Source organism: Delphinapterus leucas, chromosome 1 (genome assembly GCF_059928025.1).
Source record: "Delphinapterus leucas isolate spDelLeu-1000000601 "Yukka" chromosome 1, BTC_Dleu_Yukka2, whole genome shotgun sequence".
Classification (NCBI taxonomy): Eukaryota; Metazoa; Chordata; class Mammalia; order Artiodactyla; family Monodontidae; genus Delphinapterus; species Delphinapterus leucas.
In genome coordinates this window covers 181,637,255-181,663,140 of record NC_143129.1, presented here as the reverse complement: position 1 = coordinate 181,663,140, position 25,886 = coordinate 181,637,255, and the positions used below count along the sequence as shown (strand labels likewise).

General features: G+C 56.3%; 2 protein-coding genes across 3 annotated transcripts; one reads left to right on the top strand and one right to left on the bottom strand.

Moving 5' to 3' along the window:
* Nucleotides 1–13,035: 13,035 nt before the first annotated feature.
* Nucleotides 13,036–19,133, bottom strand: FBXO2 (F-box protein 2). The gene is made up of 6 exons (XM_089916490.1): nucleotides 19,109–19,133; nucleotides 16,251–16,733; nucleotides 15,662–15,791; nucleotides 15,495–15,590; nucleotides 14,907–15,045; nucleotides 13,036–14,676 (listed from the first exon to the last, which is right to left on the bottom strand). Exons 1-6 carry the CDS (start codon nucleotides 19,131–19,133, stop codon nucleotides 14,542–14,544), a joined length of 1,008 nt encoding a protein of 335 aa, XP_089772616.1. The 3' UTR covers nucleotides 13,036–14,541.
* A 1,099-nt stretch (nucleotides 19,134–20,232) lies between these two features.
* On the top strand, nucleotides 20,233–25,665 carry FBXO44 (F-box protein 44). 2 transcript variants are annotated; one of them, XM_022598648.2, is made up of 6 exons: nucleotides 20,233–20,308; nucleotides 21,266–21,537; nucleotides 22,963–23,089; nucleotides 23,237–23,332; nucleotides 23,441–23,576; nucleotides 24,649–25,665. In XM_022598648.2, exons 2-6 carry the CDS (start codon nucleotides 21,273–21,275, stop codon nucleotides 24,790–24,792), a joined length of 768 nt encoding a protein of 255 aa, XP_022454356.1. In that variant the 5' UTR covers nucleotides 20,233–20,308; nucleotides 21,266–21,272; the 3' UTR covers nucleotides 24,793–25,665. The 2 variants fall into 2 exon arrangements, with proteins under 2 accessions (XP_022454356.1, XP_089757389.1); XM_089901263.1 differs by lacking the exon at nucleotides 23,237–23,332 and having other exon boundaries at nucleotides 22,963–23,060.
* The last annotated feature ends 221 nt before the right edge of the window (nucleotides 25,666–25,886 follow it).

The window sequence follows — 25,886 nt, the reverse complement described above, 5'->3', positions numbered from 1 at the left end:
GCACCAGGTCTCAAGATGAACAAGGCACCGCCTCTGTCCTTGAGGAGCTCATGGTACAAGGAGAATGGGGAAAAGACAGCACCGTGGTAAGTCTTTTTTTTTTTTGGCCGTGCCGCGTGGAATGCAGGATCTTAGTTCCCCGACCAGGGATCTAACCCGTGCCCCTGCAGTGGCAGCATGGAGTCCTAACCACTGGACTGCCAGAGAAGTCCCCGTGGTAAGTTAGTTACAGAGGTGAGCAAAGGGGCCATGGGAGACCAGGAAAGAAGCCCTTAACCTTGACTGGCTTGTTGCTTTGGGGAAGCATGGTGTAGTCGGGGAAGGCTTCCTGGGGGTGGTGACACTAGGGCTGAGTCATGCATGCTAAGTGGTGCTCACCAGGTAGACAAGAGAAGCCACAGTTTTGCAGGCAGAGGGCTCAGCTTATGCAAAGGCCTGGAGGCATTCAGAATGTCTGCAGCAAGCACTGGCAGGAGCTAAAGCTGGAGAAGTGGGCAGGGCCTTGCCTTCCAGAGGCCATGAATGCCAGGCTAAGAGGTTGGGATTTCATCCCAAAGTGCCAGGGAGACCCTGAAGAGGGACAAGAAGAGTCTTGCACTTTGGAAATGTCCTGCATTTGAGTGGAGGCTGGAGCAGAGGTGCAGAGGAGGCGAGGCAGGAGGTTGAGTCCTAGAGCCCAAGCCCCCAGCTCCCAGCTCCCAGCCCCCAGCCCCCAACCCCCAACCCCCAGCCCCCAGCCCCAAGCTCCCAGACCCCAACCCCAGTTCCCAGCACCCAACCCCCAGCTCCCAGACCCCAGCCCCCAGTTCCCAGCTCCCAGCCCCCAGCCCCCAGCCCCCAGCTCCCAGCCCCCAGCCCCCAGCCCCCAGCTCCCAGCCCCCAGCCCCCAGCCCCCAGCTCCCAGCTCCCAGCCCCCAGCCCCCAGCCCCCAGCCCCCAGCCCTCCCAGCTCCCAGCCCCCAGCCCCCAGCCCCCAGCCCCCAGCCCCGAGCTCCCAGCTCCCAGCCCCCAGCCCCCAGCTCCCAGCTCCCAGCCCCGAGCTCCCAGCCCCCAGTTCCCAGCTCCCAGCTCCCAGCCCCCAGCCTCCAGCCTCCAGCCTCCAGCCCCCAACCCCCAGTTTCCAGCTCCCAGCCCCCAGTTTCCAGCTCCCAGCCCCCAGCCCCCAGCCCCCAGCCCCAGCACCCAGCCCCCAGTTCCCAGCCCCCAGCCCCCAGCTCCCAGCCCCCAGCCCCCAGCCCCCAGCCCCCAGCTCCCAGCCCCCAGTTTCCAGCTCCCAGCCCCCAGCCCCCAGCCCCCAGCCCCCAGCCCCAGCTCCCAGCCCCCAGTTCCCAGCCCCCAGCTCCCAGCTCCCAGCCCCCAGCTCCCAGCCCCCAGTTCCCAGCTCCCAGCCCCCAGTTCCCAGCTTCCAGCTCCCAGTCCCCACCTCCCAGCTCCCAGCTCCCAGCTCCCAGCTCCCAGCCCCCTGCTCCCAGCCCCCAGCTCCCAGCTCCCAGCCCCCAGCCCCCAGCTCCCAGCCAGTTTTCCCTCTGTAGGGACCCCTGTGGGAGCCAGATCTCAGCGGGACTAGGGAAGTTATTAATCGCTCCAAGATGCCACAGGCCATGGTCCATTTGCTGCTTTTCTTGGTCTGTTTTGAAACTGTGAAATGAGCCCCAGTCTTCAAGGCGGCCATAACAACCATCCTGATTCTGACATTTAAATTACAGATGGCATTTTCAATTAAACAGGCACTCTCAGCAGGTTTAATTTAGCTCTCAGTTCTGGTCTGTTCTTTAAGTGCTTTAAAAAAAAAAAAAAAAAGCCAGCAGTGAATTCTAGGTCTCCTTCCCAGGAGGAGGGAGTGTCTCTGAAATATGACACAACTCTCATCTTCTAGCTCCCATGGGGACTCATGCAGCCTCCTGCAAACAGTCACACCCCACTGAGTAATTCACCCTCATGTACTCCCACAGGCACTCACAAAGCTACACATACATACACAGACCCAGACTCCCAGCTACAAATCCAGTGGCTTTGGGGTCATCATTGCCACAAGTGTACAGAAGCTTGTGGCCTCTCCCATCTGATCAAAGAAACAGTGAGAGATTCTGGAACCATACAGACTTGGATTGAGGTCTGTGTCCTACTACTGACTCACTGTGTGACCTGGAGCATCTTACTTAACCTTGCTGAGTCTCAGTTTTCTCAGCTGTAAAATGAGAATAAAGATGAGACCAAGCTGGAATTAGGTATTAAAGTGTCCAGCACTGGTGCTGGCTGATATAAGTGCCCAATAATCCTTGTGCCTCCCCTCTTTCCTTCCCTTACTTAGACTGTCACCCGTCAACTTAGAGCTCTCCCAAGTCAGTTCCCTGGGTCTCCAGGCCTAGATGGTAGTGAGGCGCTGTCCACGGTGCTGAACCACACCTAACACTTCCTTTCAGTTCCAGGTGAGTTATCTCCTTCCTCCAGCCTGGTCGGCTTGCTCTGAGAATCTCCCCCCACCCAAGGTCGCTACCGCAAGTGACCTGAGTGGCAAAGGTCCAAATCTTCTCCTAAGGTTCTACCTCCCCATATCCCAAAGTGGCTAAAATCCAGGCTGGGGAGCAGAGGCTCTCAAAGGAACAACATGTCTGGTCCCTGACCTCCAGCCCCAATTGACATAGCAAATCCTCAGCTTCAGCCAAGAAAAAGTCCAGCTGCTGGGCTCCATCACGTTGTAGCTGAGGTTTTTGTTGTCCCAGGTTGACCCCTGCTCTCCTTTTGGGCTCCAGACAGGGTGTAGACAGGCTGCCTTCTCTGGCCACAATGTGTGCCGGTTCCAGTATCGGGGGAAGCTGGCTTTGGAGAAGCTGCAAGTGGCCGATTACTGTGTATTTGCATGCACTGCCTGTTCCCTCGCCCTAGAACAACTTCTGATCAGGTGGAATTAGGGCTGAGGGAAGGATAAAACAGAGATTATCACCCCTACTTTACAGTCCAGCTAACACAGGCCCAGAGAAAACCAGAAATCTACCCAGTGTGTCAGGTCAGGTCTAATTCCCCAGTCAACACCAGGCCAGCAGAGCAGGTGAATGTTCTCCCAAAGAATTAGAGATTGGGCGGGGAGGAGGGGACCATGAGGCTGCAGCCTAGAATCTGCTTCAAACAGTGTCCACAAGGCTATGTGTTTGGGGCGTGGCTGGATCTCCAAGGGAAGGTTTTATAAGAGAGAAAACTTTTTGGCCCTGCCAGGAATTTGTTTGCAGAACAGTTAAAGTTCACAAAGCACTTTCTCAACCACTCGCCTCCTTAGCTCTGGCAGCAGGCCCATGTGCCAAGGACTATTCTCTCATTTCACAGGGAAGGAAGCTGAGGTTCAGAGAGGTGAAGTAACTTGCCCAAGGCCACCCTGGGAGAAAGCAGCAGCATGTGAACTTGAACTCTGGATATGGGAAGCCCCATTCTCCTTGTTCTCACGCCCCAGGCCACCTTACTCAGAAGGGGAGGGGAGCTGGCAGAAGACAGGGGGGCCAGATGCCCTCTCGGTGCAAAAATGTGGGGGTCTGAGACTGAAGCTATAGGGATTCAGGGCCAGACTCAAAGAAGGGAGATGGGTGTGTATACCCACACGCACACACCCCTAAGCCCTGCACACCTGCAGTCGGTGCTTTCAAGACTGGGCATATCTGGCCTTAGGTAAGGCTGCAGCACCATCTTCCCAGGCAATGCACCAACTCTTACCCTCTTGCTGTCCTTTCTACCATTTCTAACCGAAGCCTCTGCCCTCTGTCCTCCAAGCCTTCAGGGGCAGCTGTGACCAGCAAGGCCCCATATACAGGGAGACACCTATCTACTATATGCTGGATCCAGTAGGGAATTTGAATCCTTCCCTGTGCACCTCAAAACCACATCAATACGTGGGGTACTGAGTACCTGTGGTGTGTCCGGTGCCTGACACAGAATAAACTTAACTCTATGGAGTGGGCATTATTATGTCAATTTAAGGAAAAAAATTTTTATCAAGATTCAGAGAGGTAAATAACTTGCCCAAGGCCACCCAGCTTGCCAGTGGTAGAAACAGGTTTAAACTCAGGTTGTGCCTGTACTTTTTCCAACCATGCCCACTGCTCCAGGCTGGTAGCTGTGAGATGGGGGTGGCCAGAGAGGACTGAAGGGGTTCTGGAAAGGTACCCTGGAGGCAGAGCACTTCTGAATTGCCCTGGACCCAGCCTCTGCTCTGCCTCAGGTACCCCACCCTTCCTTAGGTCCATAAACCCTGCAGGTGCTCCCAACTCCCACATGCCTGCTGCCCCTTCCCCAAACCCCTGTGAGCCTCTCACCCTGACCCCTCTTCCAGAGGCCTGGAGTACCTTTTATGTATTAGGGGAAAATACTAATAAAATCTAATATTTCTTTTGAGTACTAACTGCCCAGAGTTGCACTGAGTGCTTTACATACGGCATCCGATTTCATTCTCATGACTGCCCAACAAGCTGGCCCAAAGTTTCTCCCTATTTGACAGATGAGGCAACAAGTTCAGTGAGGTCTGGAGCCTCGCTCAGCATCATACAGCCAAGAAGGGATGGAGCTGGTCACTCTGTACCCAGGCCTGAGCTGCAGACCTTGGTGCTCTGCTGTCTCTCAGAACCCAACTCCAAGTCCATTGCTCTGTGTTTATCATCACCTCTCCTTCTGGCTCCTGAGATCCCATGTCCCTGGTGGACAGGGGCCAGGCAGTCCAATCAGGCACTTGAGGACCCCTAGAACCCAGGTCTCTGTCAGCTCTGCCCACTTCCTACCTCATTTCCTTCCTGGCTCCAGAGCCTTCCCACTGTTTCCACACTCCCTTCCCGGCCTAGGCCCTCTCCTCTCAGCCCTTCCTCTCCACCCAAAGGCAACAGGGCAGGGATGCTGACGTCCGTCCCCACACCTGCGCACACAGCTGATCCCAGAACCGAGGTGGCAGGACCCAGGAGGCTGACCCTCAAGAGAAGCACATCCGTCCCCTCCCCCAACATGGCCTCAGTTTCCTCATCTGTAACTGGAAAATTGTGAAGTGTGTGTGTGTGGGGGGTGACCTGAGTGCAAATCCCTAAGACAGAAGGAGCTAACACTGAGGTGGGTGTGAAACAGGACTCTCCTCCTCTCCATCCTCTACCTCCTCCTTTCTTGATCCCCAGGGCAGATGTTTGGTTGACAGAGTAGATCTCTCTGGATGAGCTCGGGGGTGGGGTTGTAATATAAAAAGGCAGCTGCCATATTATAACATGACTTTACACTGGGGGGGAAATAAAACAGATACCCAGTGTTCTCACAACGCAGGCTAGAGATAACCAAGCTTGGCAAAATTGTCTCGGCCGTTGGTGGATCAGACTGTGGTGGGGCATGAGGCGGGTAGGGTTACCCGGGGAGTGGGCAGAGCTACTGTGGGGTGAGAGCCCCCATCGGCCCCCTCCCCAGGGCCCCGCTTCCCTCTCCCCGGTCAGGCCTCCAGCCCCTGCAGCACCGCAGCCTGGACCAGACATGGCCTCATCCTGGCAGCTCCCCTGGCCCCAGCTCATTAGCCCTGAAAAACCTGCTCAAATCCAGGGGGAGGGTTTTTCAGCTAAAATAGCTCCATCTCAGGCTAGTTTTTTCCTCCCTTCCCCACATCATTAGTGAAAGTGCAGCCTCTGCGGCTCCCGAGCTATGTGGGGTAAGGAATGATCCCCCCACTGCTCCCTGGGGACCCCTGGCCAGGCTGAGAACTAAAGGCTGGGATCTGGCCTGGGGGTGGGCTGGAAGAGCAGACAGAGCTGAAGACCATGAGGAAGCCAGAGGGAGTCCCTGCAGAGCCCCTCCTATCCTGCCCCAAAGGACACTGGGTCCCCCTCAATGAAAATTGGAAGCTATTGCTGTCAGCAGGGCCGTGGTCAGCTGAGAGCTTGCCCTGCACCAGACACTGAGCCAGACACCCACTTGTCCCTGCCCGAGGCTGTTCGGGGTGGGACTCCAAGTTAGACTTTCATCCCAGCACCCAGGCCCCCTTCTTCGAGCCCCACAGCGTCTGCCCTCTCCTCTCAGCCCTGTGGTTCTCAATGGGTGACTCCACTCCAGGCCTTTCCCATCAGGATGCCATGGTAACTAGCTCAGAGGTAGACATGTGAACCCACTGGACTTAATGCTGGAAATACATAGGCCTGGCAGGTGCCCAGCCCCTTTTGGGGTGAGCCTGCCTGGGATGAAGCCACATAGAGCTGAGAGACAGAGAGAAAAATCGAGTTCTGAATATACTGTTGGAGCTTCTGGATCCAGGTTTACCTGAAAGAAACCTATCCTGGGCTTTTCTGTTAGGTGAGCCCCCAAGTCTGCTTTTTAATTAAACCACTTTGAGTTGCATTTCTGTGATTTATAGCTGAGAGAGTAGCAACAAGCGCAAGGATTTTAGCACGCCTCATTTTTTGGATCAGGAAACTAGGCCCAGAGAGGTTAAGCTACTTGCCCCAGGTCACACAGCTATGGATGGGCCAAACCAGTACTCCAGAGTGAAAAGCTCCCAACTGGAACTTGATCCCCCTGAGGTTCCTGGAGGAAGGGGACTGAGGGAGTCTCTGAAGCCATTTTCCGCAGGACAGGTTGCCATGGTTACCAGCTCACTGTGTGATCCCAGACAAGCAACCTCACCTCTCTGAGCCTCAGACTGGGAACAAAATGTCTCAACCCTGCAGGCCGCAGGTGGCCCTCAGGCAGGCAGGATGGCTGCCTCTTGCCCCCAACCCCAGAGGTCTGTAAGCAGGGGGCTTCCCCAGCTAGGCAACAGAGGCCTCCCACAGCTGTCGGACACTCCCCACCACACACACTCCACCTGGTTTTAAATGTCTCTCAAATACCAAATTCAATTCCATGTATCCAGCAGCTCTGTAGTGCAGAATTCACCGGATGAGAAGCCTGCTTTTCGGGGAATAATTCATTTTTCCGGTGTTGGAGAGGAGAGTAATTGATCCATGGGGCTGATGCCTCCCTCCCTTTCTCCTTCTTCAGGACCATCTGATTCCAAATGCAGCCCTGAGACTGTTAGGTCAAAGTCACAGCAATAAATAGGAGGGGGGCTTCTGCTTTAATATATTGGATTATTCCACTCTGTGGTGACGAAAAACAAGATTTAATTCCCCAAGAAACGCCAGCAGAGAGAATCATTTCCCTGCCTGCTTCTCCCCTCCTTTCTTTTTTTCCTTTTTATTTTTTTCAGGAACAAAATCTTTGTCTTTGTGCAGGTTTTCAGCCTCGCCACACCCTACACGACCAGAGACTTCCCTGCACCTGCCCACCCCATCTAGGATCCCTTCTCCCTCTCTGCCCAACTCCCCCTCAATCATGGGTCCCTGAGGACAGAGGTTTCTCTCTGAATTTAGATGACATTATGGTGCTTAGCACATTGATCAATTACAACAATAAGCCCGGGGAAAAGACCAGTTAGTACCACAGCTCCAACTGATGGGACAGGAAGCTAAGCGCTGGCTAAGAAAGTAATTTACCTTCCTACTACTCCTCAGATCAAGAGTCCACTCACTGCTTCCTCCAGGAAGCCTCCCCTGATTAAGGTCCAAGTTAGCCTCCCCTCCTCTGGGTTCCCAAAATACAGTGGGCTTCCCCCTCACAGCCCTTTTATTATTAGATGGTAGTCGACAGACTTGTGCCTTTTATTTATTTAACAAACTTGTCATAGCACTTGCTATGTGCAGGCCCTGATCCAAGTGCTTTCCAAATATTAATTCATTTGATCCTCATAACAACCCTGTGGTAGAAACCCTATGACTGGCCCCATTTTACATGCGAAGAAACTGAAGCACTGACTGGTTATGTGATTGGCCAAGGTCACACAGGCAGGGATGGCCAGAACTTGGAATCCAGGTGTCTCCTCCTTTAGTCTGTGAGCTCCCAAAGGAAGGACCCTGTTGGTTCACTAAACCCAGAGGCCCCAAACCCTCCAACAATCCCACCACTTACAGGACTGAAATCCCCCGTGAAAGTCATGTGGGAAAGCCCCTGGGTGTGGAGAGAATTCCAGCTCTGGAGTGAGACAGATGTCAGCTGGATTCCAGCTGTGTGACCTTGGGCGAGACTGCGCTGCTCTGAGCCTCAATTCTGTCACAGTCTCTCAAAATAGGAATGAAAATAGTACACAGGCATGCTAGGAGGATTAAATAAAGCCATGCACCAACGGCGCTTTGAACACACATAGTGAGCACTCAGTAGGTGTGAAAGATCATGGACTATCAAATGAGGGCTTTGGGGATACTTTTGCCACACTCAGAAAAATAACAAATCCTTATCAATCCAAGTAAATGAAGCAAGCTCTGAGAGCTGGATGGAAGGGTGGATTTTTCTTAATAGTAGTAGTAAGATGGGTGAGTTGCCAAGAATTACCGAGAAGAATTTTGCAAAGCACACGCAATCCATTTGCTTCTGGGAGTTACCGAGATGTGGGAGACTCTGAAACAGGGACTTACTGCACCTGAAACAGCACTTGATGGGTGTTTCAGTCATTCAGCAAGTGTGTATCGAACGCCTTTCAAGCGCATTGAAGGCTCATGGTGGTGGGGAGGGGCCTGAGCGTTGGGGGCCCTTGGACCCAGGCTTCATCTCAGCTAGCTCTGCAGCTTACAGCTTTGTGACTTTGACCATGAGATCCACCTCTCAGAGCCTTGGCTTCCTCGTCTATAAATTGGGATGACAAAATGGAGCTTTGCTGGGGGAGCCAATAACGTAGCCAGTGTAGGAGATGGAGCTGTTCCCTCCTGCTTCGCAATAGCAGCAGCCCCAGCCGCAGCAGTCAGCCGCATCCCACCTGCCTCCCACCCTGTGCAGGGAACCTCGGCAGCACTGGGAGCTGGGCCTGGAACCTAGCTCCTTGGAGCAGCAAAGCAGGTTGGCAGGTGTGGTTGCAAGTCCCACTTTGCACATAAGGATCAGGGGCAAAGTCAGGTGAAATCCAAATGTTTCTGCCTCCAAATCCATGCTCTTAACCACGGACAAGCAGCCTCCCTGATTCCTGGGAGAGGAAGGGAGGAAGGAAAGCGGGGTGGGAAGGAGGCTGGAGACCCCTGCATGCAGGTTCATTTATCAAAGGCGACCCCAGAATGGAGCCCACATGGCTGAGACAGGTCACAGAGAGATCCCCTGTGGGAGGAAAAGTAGGGGAGGGTGCCAGGCGGCCTGGGATGGAGATGGGGGAGTGATGAGAGAGCACTGGGACCTCAGGGAGCAAACACCTGGTGTGTGTAGGGGGTCAGGAATTCCCATGGAGCCTCCCTCTGTGTCTTACAAACATCACCTGGGTGGGTGGGTCCATGCTCTTCATCTCCACTTCTTTGCCTCCAGCCCCCTCCCTAATCCAGGCAGTTCTTCCTTACATCTAACAGAAATCTTTCCCGCTGCATCACCAACAGACCCTGGCTGAAGCACTAGGAGATGCCCCCGGCACTGCCCACCCCATCTGCAGAGCTGGTGGCGGCTCCTGGCTTAGGGCGGTAATCCTGCTGACAATTAATTGGCTTTTGTTGGAGGAGAATGAATACCATCTCATCTTTTTTTTTTTTTTTTTTGCGGTACGCGGGCCTCTCACTGCTGTGGCCTCTCCCGTTGCGGAGCACAGGCTCCGGATGCGCAGGCTCAGCGGCCATGGCTCACGGGCCCAGCTGCTCCGCGGCATGCGGGATCTTCCCGGACCGGGGCACGAACCCATATCCCCTGCATCAGCAGGTGGACTCTCAACCACTGCGCCACCAGGGAAGCCCCCATCTCATCTTAATCTTCATTATTCTCCTTGTTCAGCAGAGTCAACACAAGATTAGGTTTAATTTATGGGGAAAAAAATAGCAAAGTCATTACTCACCAGATCAGGATTGGATCTACCTGGGTGTTCTGTGTTCACTGCAGGCAAGGGGCCACGAGGAAGGCCCAGAGTTCTGCTGAGGTGGGGACAGACTCGGGGGGGGAGGTGAGGCCCCCAGACCCGTTTGAGGCTGGATCCCTGGAGACCACCAGCCCTTTCCAGTCTTAGAGGACTCAGGCCTCGGAGGACTTAGCCTCCTAAATGTTTCTCAGGAGCCTCTGGCATAAGAGCAGTCCCAAAGCAGGGCAGGGGGCTCAGCTTCTGTGGACCCAGACCTAGCCCCAGTCAATGGAAAGCAATCAGGATTTGGATTCAAATCCTGACTTCTGAGGCCCCTTCCTCTGCAGAGAACTGGGCCTAACCAGCCCCGCCAGGGGACTCCCTTGACAATGCTGACACCTAGTGGTGCTTAGAGGAACTGGTCCTTCCCTCCCTCCTCCTTCTAAGTCCCCGGATAAGCTATACCATGTATACAAAAACCCGGATTTACAAAGTAAACAGATCAGAAAGGGAAAGAGAGACTTTTATCCATTTCAGAATGGTTAAATAGATTTCCACCAAGAAGTCTAAAAGAAAATTCGGGAATTCCCTGGCGGTCCAGTGGTTAGGATTACGGCCTTTCACTTCTGTGGCTCAGGTTCAATCCCTGGTGGGGGAACTACCTGCAAGCCGCACGGCAATCAATCAATCAATAAAAGAAAAATCATTTTACCTTCCCTGATCCCTTAACCAAAATAGCTCCTCCTTCTGTCTGGGGCAATGAGATGCAGAGAAGCCCTGGAGCCCCACAGTCCTTGTCATTTCCAACTCTTTCCATTCCTCCTGCCCTAGCTCTGTCCTCTGGCACGTGCCCATCTTTGACCCTGTACCACAGAGAAGTGGCTAGGGACAGCTCAACTACTTACTCATCCTATGACCCTGGGCAACTTACCCAACATCCAAGTCTGAGCTCTTTCATTTATAAGATGGGAATGTCTCTATCTACCAGAGAGGGCCGTTGAGCAGATTAAATAAGCCTGTGTGCGTAGCACAGGGATCGGCACCAGTAAGGCCTCAGCAAATGCCTGTCGTCCTCACTACCATCATCATTACCATCCTGTTCATCCTGCCACTCATGGGAAATTTGGTTTCATCAAGTAAACCGTAAGCTTCTGATATCTAACTCCGCAACCCAGCTCCTGCTAGATAAAGGTTTTTCCTTAAAGGACACTGATATCGCATCTGCTTCTTGTAGTGTTTATATCTTATAAGACAGAGCACACAGTTGGTGCTCAGGAAACTCTCAGGATTGCCTGCCTACATCTCCAACCTCATGTCAAACCACTTCCCCACTTGCTCACTGAGCTCCAGCCACGCTGGCTGCCTTTCTGATCCGTAAGTAAGTTCATTCCCACCTCGCGGCCTTTGCACTTACTGCTCCTTCAGTGTTCTTCCGCCAGATATCTGGTTTCTCATCATCATTCAAATGTCACGTCCTCAGAGAGATCCTCCCTGATCACCTTGACCAAAGTAGCACTCCTGCCCTCACTCTCTACTTTGTTTACTGTACTATAGAGGTCAAGTGCCTAAGTGGCTGGGCAGAATTCCAGTTCCACCACTACCTAGCTGTGTGGCCTCAGATAACTTGCTTTATCTCTCTGTGCTTCAGTTCTCTCATCTGTAAAAATGGAAATAAAAATGGTTCCCACTTCAGAAGGTTATCATGATGGATAAATATATATACAAAGGTCTTGGAGTGGTGCCAGGCATGTCTATTAAGTGCTATATCATGTTGGTAATTATCCTATTTATTTAACTGCATGTGTTTATGTTTCTCCATCTAGACTGTATATTCCAGGAGGACAGAGGCCTCGTCTGTTTTATCCCTGCCTGGCAGAGAATAGGTGCTCAAAAACATCGGTTGATTAGAAAGGATCTTAGGGGCCACGCAGGCCTCTCTCTCCTTAATCACGTTCTGGTGCCTTTGAGCCGTGTGGCCGACCTCTCTGCCATCTCTGGCTTCCACATTCCTCAGGGCCCTGAGGCGCCCCCTGCTGGACAGCGTGTAGGTTTTTCCTCGAGGGAAGGTGATAGCTGCCTCCTGTAACTGTCAAGTTTCCACGCCTGCCTGGCTCTGCCCTCTAGAGTAGGGGACAGTAAAACTGAAGGGTTTGGAGCATGCTCTCTGGAGCCAGATGCACCTGGATCAGAGCTTGTGCTTCTCCAGTTACTCTGGGTGTCACATGCCAGGAAAGTCTCTCGTCCTCAGTCTCCTCATGTGTAGAAGGGGGTAGCGATACCCTTGACCCCTTCCCCATATCCAGCTGGGTTACAGGGGTGGTGTGACAGGACGTACCCCATGCACAGTGAGCCTTGTGGGCCCCCCTTGCCCCAGCGTCAGCCCTCGGATGACCCACAAGAAGCTGTCGCGTCTTCCCAAGCTAAACACCACCAGTGTATCCAGCGGTCCCTCCAGTGACAGACACGCAGGGACGGTCGGCATCACCCCCTTATCCAAGCCCCTCAGGTCTCCTCTGTGGGCCCCATGCCCTCGGGGGAGAGTCTGGCCCCTGGCCTCCTGGCTCTTTCCTCTGAGAGCCGGCAGCTGGCTGGAGGCGGCCTTGCTGGGCTTGCATCCCCCTACACACTTGCCCCCCACCTCCCTGGCTGCTGTGTCTCCCCCATCGTGGCCCCAGAAGCTGAGGTTTCCCTGGGCCTTCTCCTGACTCACTCCACACTTGTTCCCAGCTCTCACCAGTGCCCTTGGCTTTGACTGCTGGCCACAGACACTGCAACTCCTCTATCTCCAGCCCAGAGCCGCAGATTCCTTATGGCCCTCTTTCCTGAATGCCTCCTGGGGAGAGCTCCCCCCACCTACAGCACCTTTCATGCCCCCCATATTCCCGCCCTGACATCCAGTCCTCTGGACACCTGGACCCAGGCTCCTGGCCTCTCACATCCACCGCACCTCTCCATCCAGCCTCCTCCTTCAGCCCAGGTGTGGGCTCTGGTCCTCTCCTGACTCATCCCCACCTGTTTCCCAACACGCTCATCCCAGGCCCTCCTCACCCGAAAGCGTTGCTTTGCCTGTCACTCCTGCACATAAACCTGGGAGCTCATGGGGGTGACCCACTTCCTTCATGGCTCCTCATCAAACTGGGCTCCCAGGGCAAAGCATCGCTTCTCCTGTCTGATCGGCCACTCAGGTGGGTGTGGAGGATGCCTCTCCCACTGGACTGTGAAAACCCCTAGAAAGGACCAATGGTGCTCATGGAACAAGGGGCTGTGCCTCCACCATCAGACCGGGAGTTCTCAGGGATTTGTCTTTTCTTGTCTGACTGAGGATGCTCCCAGAGTAGGGACTATGCCTCCACCATTAGACTGGAGGCCCCCAATGACACTGGATATATCCCTTCCCCAGATGCCTCATCCTCGATGTGGCCAAGCTGGTGACTCTTCCTGGGACAAGGAGTGTCTGACTTACCCCTGCAACTTTAGGACCCTGTGCTGGGCCTGGCCCCTGGCTGGGGCATCAGGAATCATGAGTGAATGAATGAACCGATGAACAAATGCAGGCAGGCTCCAGCTTAAACTCTGCAAGCCCACCTGATCAGCAGGTGGCATCAGGGCTCAGAATCAAAGGAAAGCTGGAGGGGCATGGAGATTTTATTGGTCATCCTTTAGGAGAGGAGAGAAGATGTTTCAGACCCTCACCCACCCCCAAGACCAGCAGCTGAGAGTCCTGGGGAGGGGGCTGGGTTTGAGAGCTGCTGGGGAGGCCAGAAAGGGAGTTCCTGGTAAAGAGCCTGGCACCACACCCTTCCCTCCACCCCTCCCCTCAAACCAGTACCAGGGGCCAGCCTCTGGGCAGGGCTTGGAAAATGACCAATGAGACCAGATGCTAATGACTCTTGTCCGATCCAATACCAAGCCAAGGAGGACAGCGTGAAGTGGGCATGAACTGAAGAGGGACACCAAACTGATCCTTCCTGTGCCCCCCAGCCTGTCACCCCCCCATCCCCCACCTCAAGCCACTGGCATCCATCCCTGGGCCCAGGAGAATTGGTACCCTAGATGAGACGCTGCCACCACCCACCATCCTGCCTTCAGGAAAAAAAAACCCAAAAAAAAACAGGGAGAGGGATCAAGAGAGGCCAGGAGGGGGGCCCCACACACACACTCGGTTCTGGCTTTTGGGCAGCTTGGGTGTCAGTCGGGCGCCAGGCCCAGCTCCCCACTCCCTGGCCTCACAATCCCAGCCTTTGTCCGGCGGGACCAGGCCCGGCTGGCTCTGCACCCGCCCAAGGGCCCCTGGAAACCAGAGCAGCTGGAACCCCACCAAGTATTTTTCCAGGCTGGGCCAGGGGCCCTCAAGAGACAGAGACTGAACAAAGGGAGGGGAGTTCATTCATCCCTGTGTTCATTCATTCCTTCCTCCGACAAATAATATTTATTGAGCGCCCATTTTCATGGCAGGCACAGTGTTAGGTGCAGGGGATTCAGCAGTGGTGGGCCCAGTGCAGGCCCACGCCCTCACCCATCTTATTTTCTAGATGCAAATATATACCAACAAAACCCATCTTTCCCTCTGAGGGGGCTGGTCTTCGAGCATGGGACGGGAGAGGAGTGCGTCGGGTGCGGAAGGTCAGGATGCTACCGACTAAGCCCTATCTACCCCCGCGCCTCTGGCCCTCCAAGGCAGCTGGGGGAGGCTGGAGGAGGGGTCACTCAGGGCTCCACCCACACGCTGCTGTTGGTCACCCGGGCCCCGAACCAGCCCTTCCAGTAGACGCAGTCCTGTCCACCGTGCTCGAAGCGGACGAAGCGGACGCCCGGCCCATAGTCGGTGAAGGTGTGGGAGATCTGTGGGTGGGGAGTCAGGGGGAAGGGGGAGGGAGGGTCAGGCTCGGAGTCCCGAGGCCTCCCCGAGTCACCCCACCCCGGCACTCTGACCCTCGTCTAGCCCCCTGGATTTCTCAGCGCAGCGTCCCTCCTCCAAGCCTCTCGGCCAGTCCAACCCTGACCCGCCCACACGGGCCGTGGGCGGGCTTTTCACGAGCCCGGCCCCACCGCCCCCGGGCCTCCAAGCTCACCTCAATCCAGCCACCGTCGTCGCTGTCTTGTGGCACTGCCACCTGCCCGCTGTTGAACTCGGCCAGCACGTCCTCGTGCTCTGACAGCAGCTTCACCGTGAGCTCGTACAGGCAGCCGGCGTCTCTGCGGCCCGAGTACCTGCCCCGAGGGAGGGAGGGAGGAAGCGCCCGGGGAAGTCTTCAGCCCTGCTGAGCAGGTACTCGGGCCCAACCCTCTACAGGAGTTAACCCTGCTGACCGGTAATACCAATGTTCCCATTTTACAGATAAGGAAACCGAGGCCGGAGAGAGAAAGTGACTTGCCCAAACCCAAGGACTAAACCCCAGATGGGCCAGACCCAGTGTTGGGACCAAAGCCAAACCACAGGGACACTTTTTGTTGGGACAGCAGGTGGATATTAAAAAACAAAAACAAAAAAAATTGCCAACATTTAAAACTCAGGAGGGGAGATGGATTTTCACCTTCTCCTGAAAACCCATGGTCACGTGACTGCAAGCTCTAGAGTAGGGAGGCAGCGGTCTCTCAAGCAGAGTAGCCGGTTCCAGTTCGCCCCTCAACCCTGCTCCCCTTCCCCCACGGCCGCTCACCAGTCCTTCACCACGATGGCCGGCTGAGTGGTGTCCAGCAGCTCCTCCCAGTAGCCCTCAGCCTGCAGGTCAATGACCTGCGCTTTGCGACACCACCTGGGAGACTGGGGGTTAGGACTGAGTGGAGGTCCCCTCCCCCCCTTCTCATCCATCCCCCTTCTCCTTACTCGAAGGAGGAGGCGAAGTACTTCTTGACACTCTCGTCGTGGATGAATTCCACCCCGCAGTCTCCGGGCAGCTCCTCCACCCTCCAGCCGTCCCCACCGTGCTCCACGTCGCACCAGCCCTCCAAGTCCTCTGTAGGAACACCACAGCCCCACGCTGGTCACCCAGCCCCTGCGAGGGTGTGGCAGGGTGGCTCTTGCCCCTATCGTGGGGGGGAGGATGAACGTGGTCCTTGAATGGTGTCGCGGTGGGCAGACGATGGTGGGCGTGAATGGTGAGCACTTCCTGTTTGTCCCCAGCTTCTCTCTCCCTCCCAGGAGGGTCCTCCGCGGGGCCTGTCTTGCCCCAGCTCCCTGGGGGGTGGAAGGATCTGGGAGAGAGACAACTCCCGCCCGCCTCCCCGACTTCCCGCGCCCCGGAGCAGGACAGGAGGATAATACTACAGTCTGTACTGGGGCTACTCTGTGCTGGGCACTGCGCCAAGCGCCTTATCTCATCCACCCCTCAAAGCAGGCTGGCCTTGTTACTGCCCATGGTACAGAAGGGGAAGCTGAGCTCCCCAGGCCGGGCTGGCAGGGCGCGACCCCTCACCTTCCCCGCACGGGTTGCGCAGCAGGTTGCGCCGCCTCTTGCTCAGGAAGTAGAACTGCTGCCAGTGGTCGCGCTCTTCCTCGGGGCCGCCCTCGGGTACCAGACCCTCTTGCTGGCACTTGAGCAGCCACAGGGGAGAGCCGTCGACCAGCTCCTTCCAGCGCAGGCACACCAGGCGGCAGGCCTGCACCAGCTCGGCGGCGGGCAGCTCGGCCAGCACGCGAAGCAGCAGCGGCTCGGGCAGCTCGTCCAGGTACGCGGCCTCCTCCTCCTCCCCCTCGTCCTCGGGCCGCTCCTCCCCGCCGCTCGCCTCCTCCGCGCCGGCCTCCTGCTGCTGCTCCTCCGGGCTCGCCTCCTCCGGCTGGCCCACGCTCTCTGCGGGCGGGCGGGCGGGGCGCGGCTGAGACTCCCCCCAGACTGCCCCCGCCGCGCGCCACGGCCGCGATGTGAAAGGCGTCCGCCCCCACCCGCGCTCGGACAGTCCTCAGCGGGCGCCGGAGTTTCCGTGACCAGAGCCTGGGACCCTGTGGAGGAGGCCCAGGAGCCCGGGGCCACAGATCAGCTCCAAGTCTGAAGAGTGGCCTCAGAGGCCTCAGTTTCCCCTGCAGTGCCAGTAAACCCCATACCTGAGCCGACAGCAGGAACTGATGATACTCCTGACACAATGAAGCCCCTTAGCCCTCTCAACGGCCCTCTAAGATCCCTGCTCCGGTCACCTCCTCAGGGGAGCCCTCCCCAGCTTCCCCTACTACAGCATCCTCTCACCTCACCGCTGGGAGTTCCGTCCTTCCTAGCTTTTGTCCAAGGGTTTGACGGTTTATAAACACCTTTCCCGGGGACTAGACTGAGGGAATGAGGACAGGAACCGGGTCTGGGAAACTCACTGCTTCATCCCCCATGCTTGGCATCTGGCGCCCTGCCTGGCTCCCTGTCACTTAGCAAGTGTTAGGCACCATTCTGAGCGTTTTAATTTTTACTCTTTAAATCCTCACAGCATCTCTTCTAGGTTGTCCCTATCACCATCCCTATTTCCCTGATGAGGAAACAGGGACAGAGAGGTAAAACCACCCAGGATCACGCAGCAAATGAGTGGTCGGAGCCTGGATTTGAACCCAGGCAGTCTGGCTCCAGAGCCACCTTTAACCATCACAGCCCTGGGAAAATGATTCGTTGAGTTGAGGGTTAAGATTTTGATTTCACAGATGAAAATGCTCAGGTTCAAAGATGGGGAGTGACCTGCCAAAGGTCACACTGCTGGTATTCAGGCAGGGGATACGGGGATCTGAGGCCTGAAGGGAAGGGAGAACAGGGGCTTGGGGATGGGGGAGGGAAGCTCGTTAAAAGAGAACATGTATATCAAATAGGGAGATGTAGTAAGTGCTTGGGAAAGAAGGTTTCTTCACTCCTTTTCCTATTCCTGGCCCTCAGCTTCCTCCTCTGTAAAATGGGGGTAATCCCAGGCCAATCAGACAGTCATCTGATGTTCAACTCTTCTGAGGAGGGGGCAAGGGCATTCCAAATTATGAGAAGAGGGACTGATATCAGGAGCCGTGGGCTGGACTGTCTCCTGGATCCTGGCTGGCCTCAGCTGGGCCATTGAAGCCTTGAATAAGTGGATACCGAGTGGAGGAGGGAAAGACAGTGTGGAGGTGACAGAGCCACTCTGGGTGATGGGGGAGGCCACTGCTCTCAGATCTAGGACAGTGGGGGTGGGGGAGTCCTAAGTGCTGGGCCCTGGAAAGCCAAGGTGGTGGTGGAAACAGGCCAGGCACCAGGGGCAGAACGAGCAGGGCCTAGACCCAAGGCTGGGTGTTGCCAGACCCTGGGCAGCCAGCCCTTCACCTCCTCATACGCAGCATTTCCCCGCCGCCCACACTCTCAACCCCCCGGGAGCCCAATCAGGGTTTACGTCTTTGGAGCCCAGAGCACACAGTGAGTCCTCAGTAAATCTTATTTAGTGAATCTTATTATTCAGCACAGTTCCCTTCATTGTTAGTTTTTTGTTTTTTGGGTTTTTTTTGCCACATCTTTATGATGTGGGGCTTCACACTGCCCTTTTGGCAAGGAGGAAACTGAGGCCCAGAGAGTCTTACTGACTTCTCCCAAGTCACACCGCAGAACTGTGGGATGGCGGAGAGGAAAATGCCTGCCCTGAAGCCATGTCACCTGCCCATCTTGCTGCCACAGCTCTCTGGGGAGCTGGGCCCAGTGCCCTCACCTCTCCACCCCTCCCCCTGCCCTGCCCTGCCCTGGCCCTGGTGGACACCTGATGCTCCCCCGAAAGGTGCACCTCGCCCAGTCCCCTCTCCTGGCCCCAGGCCTGGCACTCAAGGCCCCAGATCTGATTACAGGCCCCCCCACCCCCTCTTGAGCACACACAACTCCCCACATTGTTGCCTTCGGAAAGTTATCTGGCCCCTGGAAGCTGCCTCCGAGGCTTATTCACTCACCTGGATTGGGCCCCTGGGTCTAGGGAATAGCTGGGCCCTGGGAAGAAGCAGGAACCCATTCTGGGGCCCTATAAAGGGTGGGGCAAGGGGGCCACGGATTGGGGGCAAGAGCGGAAGGAGGTAGGATTTTCAGGGCTGGAGGGACGGGGTGGGGAGCTCAGCTGCCTGAGTGAGCATCAGTCTGTTTCCCATTGTCTCCCCAAGCAACTGGCCACTCTCAGATGGGCCTGGTGAGGAAGGGGTGGGGGCAGGTCTTGTTCCCACCCCAACTCAGCAGGCAACCCCTACAGGTCCAGCGGAGAGTTCTAGAGATGGGGAGCGGGGGATCTTTGGTGCCAGACAAGATGACTGGGCAGTCTCAAAGGGCCCTGAGCATCGGCTAGAGCTGATGTCCCAACTCTCCCTCACCACCAGCCTGGTTCCCACTGGACATCCAGCCACCCAAATGAAGGACAGCCCCTCCAGACAAGGGATCCCAGGAGGAAGGCTGGGATGGGGTGAGGAGAGGCCAGTAACCCCAAGAAATTCATGGGGATTCAGGCATTTCACGGCCCAGAGTTGGAATGGAAGAAGCTGATGGAATAAAAAGACTTGTGGCCTCTTCCATCCCAGATAGGTCCCAGACCCGGGTCCAATAGACCCTCAGGAGGTGGGAACGTGGGATTACTCATACGCTATTTCCCGGGTAAATGGGACCCGGGAGTCCTCCCTCTCTTCCTGTCATCTCTCAAGGCCTCCGGCAGATCAAGACACCAGAGGACTGTGCTCCTTTGAGACTGTCTCAAGGGCTTTGCTTGGGTGAAAGTGTGTCGCTCTGTGTATCGGGGCCCCCTCGCTCTCTGATGCCCCCTCTCCGTAGCACTCGCCCGCCTGCCCCGGTCACCCCTCCAGGGCTGAGCGAGTGGATCCGGCGGCGGCGGCTACCTGGGTCACCGTCTCCGTCCATCGCTGCAGAGCGCTGTCGCGAGAGGAGGAGGACCCGGAGCGCTGCGGGCGGGCTGTCCGAGTCCCGCGGCGGCGGTGGCGGCGGCGGCGGCGGCGGCGGCGGCGGCGGCGAGTCCAGGCGCTGCTCACGTCTGGGTCGGGTCCCGGCCGGACGCGCCTCTTAAAGGCCCCCGCCTCCGCCCCCGCCCCGCCTTTGGCCCCGCGCCGGGACGCCCCACAGTCCGGAGCGATCGGCCCGAGGCCTGAGGCTCCCGGTTCCTTGGCGGACCCAGGAGGCCAAGAAAGGTCGGGAGTCGTTTCTTTTTTTTTTTTTTTAATGGGGGCGGGTGGGAGTCCGATTCGGGGCGTCTCCCAGCACCCTCCTGGGGTGGCTGCTGGGAGGAGGCGGCGAGGAGGCTGGGAGAGTCTGGGTCATGCGGAGGGTGTGGGCAGAGGCTCCTCCCGGCACGACACCGCCCCGCCCCAGGTAATTTTCCTACATCCGTGGGGGGCGCACCCCAAGCCGGGTGCTCCCCGCGGGCCGGGGACCGGAGCGGGCCGTGGAGGCGGGGCCGGGGCGGGGCTCGGCGGGCTGGGGCGGGGCTGCATCCACCGGCGACCGCAGGCGGAGGCTGGCTCAGCCTCTGCTACGGAGCGGGATCGCACAGCGGTGGCAGAGGGCAGGTGACCGGCGGGAGTGGGCGCGGGGAGCGCCGGGGCGGGGACGCGGGGTGCGGGGGCCGGGCGGGCGGGCTCGGCGGTTCCGGGCCCAGCAGCAGTGCGCCGAGGGAGGCCCGCGCGGACAAGGCCCAGGCGGCGGGGTTGCGCGGCGCGGCCTCGAGAGGCGGCGCGAGCAGGAACCAGAGCTGGGGTCGCCATCGATGCGCAGGGGTCCAAGCCTAGACTTTGGGAAACATTTGAAAGCCACGAGGAGGGATGGGAAGTCGAAGGCGCGCGGGGACGCCCGGGGCTGGAGCCCAGCCACGGGGATGGGGGTGGGGGTATAGGAAAGCCCGCTCCCCATCGCCCACCCCTTCTCCAGTCCCAGCCAGGCAGAGGATTTACTCCGTGGTCTCGAAAAAGTGGCTAGGGCCCTTTGGGCCTCGGTCGGAGACAATGATAATTATCCCTGCCCCCGCCCCCCGCCCCATATCTCCGCTCCTCCGTTTTGAGGATGGGAGAGAGAATGCGGAAGGTACCAGACAGGCTGCGGGGCTGCGAATTGTGATTTCCATGCTAAAGACCGTCCGACCTATTGAAAAAAGCTGGCTCTAGATTCAGAGGAGGCTCAGGCTCCTTTCCCCTCTGCTCCTGTCTGTGTGACCTTGGGCAGATCCTGATACCTCTTCTGCCTCCTTAGCCTCCCTTAGAGGCTACTGTGAGGTGCCAGTAAAAAAAATCAGAGCTCACCTTTTACTGAGCTTCTGCTGTGTTCCAAGCTCCTTGTACCCCCTCTAGGAGGTAAGTATTGTTCCTGGCCCCATTTTACAGAGGAGGAAACTGAGGCTCAGAGAGGCCCAGTGACTTTCCTGAGATAGTCAATGGCAGTGCTGGGAGGCAACCTCCACCACCACGGGGTGCTGCGAATATTGGGTCCTGGGGAGAGGATCAGGTCTGTAGTGTAGCTTTCAACAACCACAGGAGAGCCATGGCGGTGGGGAACATCAACGAGCTGCCCGAGAACATCCTGTTGGAGTTGTTCACGCACGTGCCCGCCCGCCAGCTGCTGCTGCGTTGCCGCCTGGTCTGCAGCCTCTGGCGAGACCTCATCGACCTCGTGACCCTCTGGAAGCGCAAATGCCTGCGTGAGGGCTTCATTACCAAAGACTGGGACCAGCCCGTGGCCGACTGGAAGGTCTTCTACTTCCTCCGCAGCCTCCACAAGAACCTCCTGCATAACCCGTGCGCCGAAGGTGGGGTGCAGACTGAGTATGATGTGCCCCCAAACACACACACTGTCATGATACCAGCTAACATTCATTAGGCACTTACTATGAGCCAGCCAGGCACTTTGGGGGGTTTAATTCCTTTCTCACAATAATCCTAAGAGGTAGGTACTATTAGGCACCCATTTTTCAGATGGGAAAACTGAGGCCAAGAGTGGCATTGTTCCACTCTTATTCCACTCTGAAGGTTATTTCCCCAGTGACCTTTCCTAGGAGAGGGAATGTTGGCCAGTTGGAATGAATTGTGCCCAAGACACAAGACCAGGAAGTCAGAGCCATATTTTCTTGGCCTGGCTCCCAGACTCCAGGACTAGGCCTACTAGGACTGCCCAGAAGACAAAGGGGGCTTTGCTTATGAGAGAATGAGAGATCCGGTCTTCTTCCCAGCACATTCCAACAAAAGGTAAAACAAGACTTCTGCGGTCATCCAGAGCCCCCTCTTTTCCCTTGCTGTGCTGTAAATGACTAAGTAGACACTTTGATGGCATGAGAACCTCAATCTCTATTATGTGGCCAAATTCTGGAGCAAAATGATAGTAAAACAACCCCAAGCTGTCCAGAGCTTTCAGATGCCTGCCTCACTTGACTCCCCAACGGCCATGTTCTTCACCAGCATGTTGACAAACTATGGTCCATAAGCCAAATCTGGCCTAGGAGCTACGAATAGTTTTTATGGTTTTAAAGGGTTATTTAAAAAACAAACAAAAAGGGCTTCCCTGGTGGCGCAGTGGTTGAGAGTCCGCCTGCCGATGCAGGGGACACGGGTTCGTGCCCCGGTCCAGGAGGATCCCACATGCTGCGGAGCAGCTGGGCCCGTGAGCCATGGCCACTGAGCCTGCGTGTCCGGAGCCTGTGCTCCGCAACGGGAGAGGCCACAACAGTGAGAGGCCCGCGTACCGCAAAAAAAAAAAAAAAAAAATCTTAAACAAACAAACAAAACAAGACACTATGTGATAGAGTCAACACGTAGCCCACAAAACCTAAAGTATTCTGACCCTTTATGGAAAAAGTTTGCCAGCCCCTGTTCTTGACCCCGGTTTACAGAGGACAAAACCAAGGCTCAGAGAGAAAGCAGCTTGCCTAAGGTCACAGAGCCCAGTGTTGGTAGAGCCGGGACTAGACCCAGATCTGTCTGACCGGCACCAGAGCATTCCATCCCAGAAGTAGTCTGGTTGTTCCCATCATCAGGATTCCCAGTAGAAATCAGTTACCATGGTGCCTGGCACACAGGCAGCACCTAGTACAAGGCAGGCACTGTTGATGTGCAGGGTTCCTCAGCACGAGGCTTGAGGGCAGCTGCTGAAATCCAGGGAGAGGTGCCAGGAGCGAGGGGCACTTGGGAGGCGGCCACTGAGGGGCTTCCCTTTGATACGAACTCTGCTTTCCCACCAGAGGGGTTTGAGTTCTGGAGCCTGGACGTGAATGGAGGCGATGAGTGGAAGGTGGAGGAGCTCTCTGGAGACCAGAGGCAGGAATTCCCCAATGACCAGGTCAAGAAATACTTCGTGACTTCTTATTAGTAAGATCCGAGGGGTCTCGGGGCGGGGGGGGGGGGAGCCCAAGTCACTGCACCTTGGGGTCTCTCCTGCTCTGGGAGGGGCAGTCCTAGCCCCCCAGTGCCCTAGTGGCGAGCCCCAGCCCCTCCCACCCCTCCACCCACCCCCAGCACCTGCCTCAAGTCCCAGGTGGTGGACCTCAAGGCTGAAGGGTATTGGGAGGAGCTGATGGACACCACACGGCCAGACATCGAGGTGAAGGACTGGTGAGTGCTTGGGGCGAGGGTTTGGGGGGGGCCCTGCCACTCAGGTGCCCCACCCGCACCCTGCCCCCCCATCTCCAAGGCCCTGAAGGGCCCTTCCTCTGCCTGCAGGTTCGCAGCCAGGCCAGACTGCGGGTCCAAGTACCAGCTGTGTGTTCAGCTCCTGTCGTCAGCGCATGCGCCTCTGGGGACCTTCCAGCCAGACCCAGCAACCATCCAGCAGAAGAGCGATGCCAAGTGGAGGGAGGTGTGTGAGCCGGGAAGGGGACAGGGGGCACATTGTCCAAGGCTGAGACTGCAGTCAGACAGGCCCAAGTTGAGATCCCAGTTCTGCTGCTTCTTACCTGGGCTTTGGCTGCTCTGAGCTCTCAAAGATTATCAGTGAGATGATGCTGGTAAAGCCATGTTCAAAAAGATTGACTATTATTAATTACTAATATCAGTTATTACTATTATCTAGGTTAGGGTTCAGTGAACTTTTTCTTAAAAGGCCAGATACAAATAGTTTAAGCTTTGCAGGTTTTACTGTATCACAACTACTCAGCTCATCAACTCTGCCGTTGTGTTGTGAAAGCAGCTTTAGCAAATGGGCATGACTGTGTTCCAATAAAACTTTATTTACAAAAACTGGCAGTGGGCCCCTAGACCATAGTTTGCCAACTCTTGATCCAGACGAGTGCTCTCCAGTAGACCTTTCTGCAGTGATAGAAATGGTCTGTCTGGGACTTCCCTGGTCTGGACTCGGTGCTTTCACTGCCATGGCCCCAGGTTCAGTCCCTGGTCAGAGAACTAAGATCCTGCAAGCGGTGTAGCACAGCCAAAAAAAAAAAAAAAAAAAAGAGAGAAAGAAAGAAATGGTCTGTCTGCCCTGTCCAGTTTGGTAGCCAAGAGCCACATGTGACAATTGAAAACTTAATAAGAGCCAGTTCATAGTACGACTAGGAACTGAATTTTTAATTTTATCCAACTTTAATTAATTTTAACTTAAATAGCCACATGTGCTCAGTGATGAGTGTATTGGACATCGTTTGGCAGCTTGCAAAATTTCCTTCAGTTCATTTGATCTGCACTTAGATAATCCCGTGGAGTGGATCCAGCAGGATTTTGCTCCATTTTACAGATGAGGAAACTGAGGAGACACAGACAGGGGAGGTGGTCTGCCCCAAATCAGAGTGAGGACTAGAATTCCATTCTGCTGACTCTGGGTTGAGCACTGAGACCTCAGCCCGTCCTGGTCCCCTCACCCCCTCAGGCAGTACCCCGCTCAGGGTCAACTCCCCTGACCTCTCTCCTTCCCTCCACCTGCCCCCGCCCCCCAGGTCTCCCACACGTTCTCCAACTATCCACCCGGCGTCCGCTACATCTGGTTTCAGCACGGCGGCGTGGACACTCACTACTGGGCCGGCTGGTACGGCCCGAGGGTCACCAACAGCAGCATCACCATCGGGCCCCCACTGCCATGACGCCCTCGAGCCCCCAGCCACCTAACCCCAACTGATAAACTGCTGTCAGAGATGGGCTGGGCTTGGGAAGGGGAGGTAGAGGCCAGGCTCTCCCAGACTTCCTAGTTCACCCTTGCCCCCCCCAGTTGCCTCTTCATGGAGCCTCTTCGTTTGTACAGCCTTCATATGTTATGGGTAGCTAGCTCTCTGCCCGGGGGTCTCAACCTGAATGAGGGGGCCCCTGAGGTTGGGGGGGTGCATGGTGTTCCCCCAGATGCCTCTGAGGGAGGGTCTCCAAGCTCTGCTGGTAACCTAGATCTATGTGTCTACCTTCCCTTGCTGGGTCATTTCTCACTGTCTTCTTTGAGGGCCGTCTGACCTGGGACAGTCAGGACATCTGGCAAGCCTGTGGCTGCCCTGCATAATACAGATGCTGAGCGATGATGTAGCTCAGACAGGTCTGGGAGTGGAAGGATGGCTCTGCTGGCCCATCCTCTGCCCATTCTCTGCCACTCCCAGGCTTTCTCACTCTGTCCGCCTGCTTAGCGAGGTGGCTTCGGTCCAGAGGCTCAGGCCTGGTCTGAGATAGGCAGGCCCAGGGTGGGGTGGGGTCCCGGCCAAGTCTGGACTCTCTTCACTGTCAGTGAAGCCCCAGAAGCCACATGTGTATTAAGTGAGGGCACGGCTCTCCAAAAGACCCCCCTGGAATCCTGCACAAGGCAACTCAGGGCAGGTGGGGGGCAGGGTCGGGCCCTGAGAGCTGGGATGTGTGAGGCCTGGATGAGTGGGATGGGGGGGGCGTTCAAGGACCACCTGTCCACCTCCATGCCTAGGCCAGGCACTCTGTGGCTTGGAGAGCATTCCAAGCGCCCACCCTACCCTTGGAACTGCCATTCCCAGGACCTCCCCACCCTGTCGGACCACGTTCCTGCCTCTCCTTCCTGCTGGAAAGAAAGCAGTTCTCCTACCCCTGATGCATGTGGCCAAATAAAAGGTGTTCCCAGCCCAACGTGTGCCCTGTGCTTTCTGGGGGAAAAGGCAAACTTCATGGGAGGTCTTGCCCCTTGCCTGTAGAAGCTGCAACTTATATGGCTCTGTCCAAGGTACAGAGAGGG

Coding starts and splice junctions, on each gene's coding strand:
- FBXO2 (XM_089916490.1), bottom strand. CDS start 19,133: ATGTCCAGTGGGAACCAGGCTGGTG. Junction 15,792..16,250: donor GCGCAACCCGTGCGGGGAAG/GTGAGGGGTCGC, acceptor GTGTTCCTACAG/AGGACTTGGAGGGCTGGTGC. Junction 15,591..15,661: donor TACTTCGCCTCCTCCTTCGA/GTAAGGAGAAGG, acceptor CCAGTCTCCCAG/GTGGTGTCGCAAAGCGCAGG.
- FBXO44 (XM_022598648.2), top strand. CDS start 21,273: ATGGCGGTGGGGAACATCAACGAGCTGCCCGAGAACATCCTGTTGGAG. Junction 21,538..22,962: donor GCATAACCCGTGCGCCGAAG/GTGGGGTGCAGA, acceptor CTTTCCCACCAG/AGGGGTTTGAGTTCTGGAGC. Junction 23,577..24,648: donor GCGATGCCAAGTGGAGGGAG/GTGTGTGAGCCG, acceptor CCCGCCCCCCAG/GTCTCCCACACGTTCTCCAA.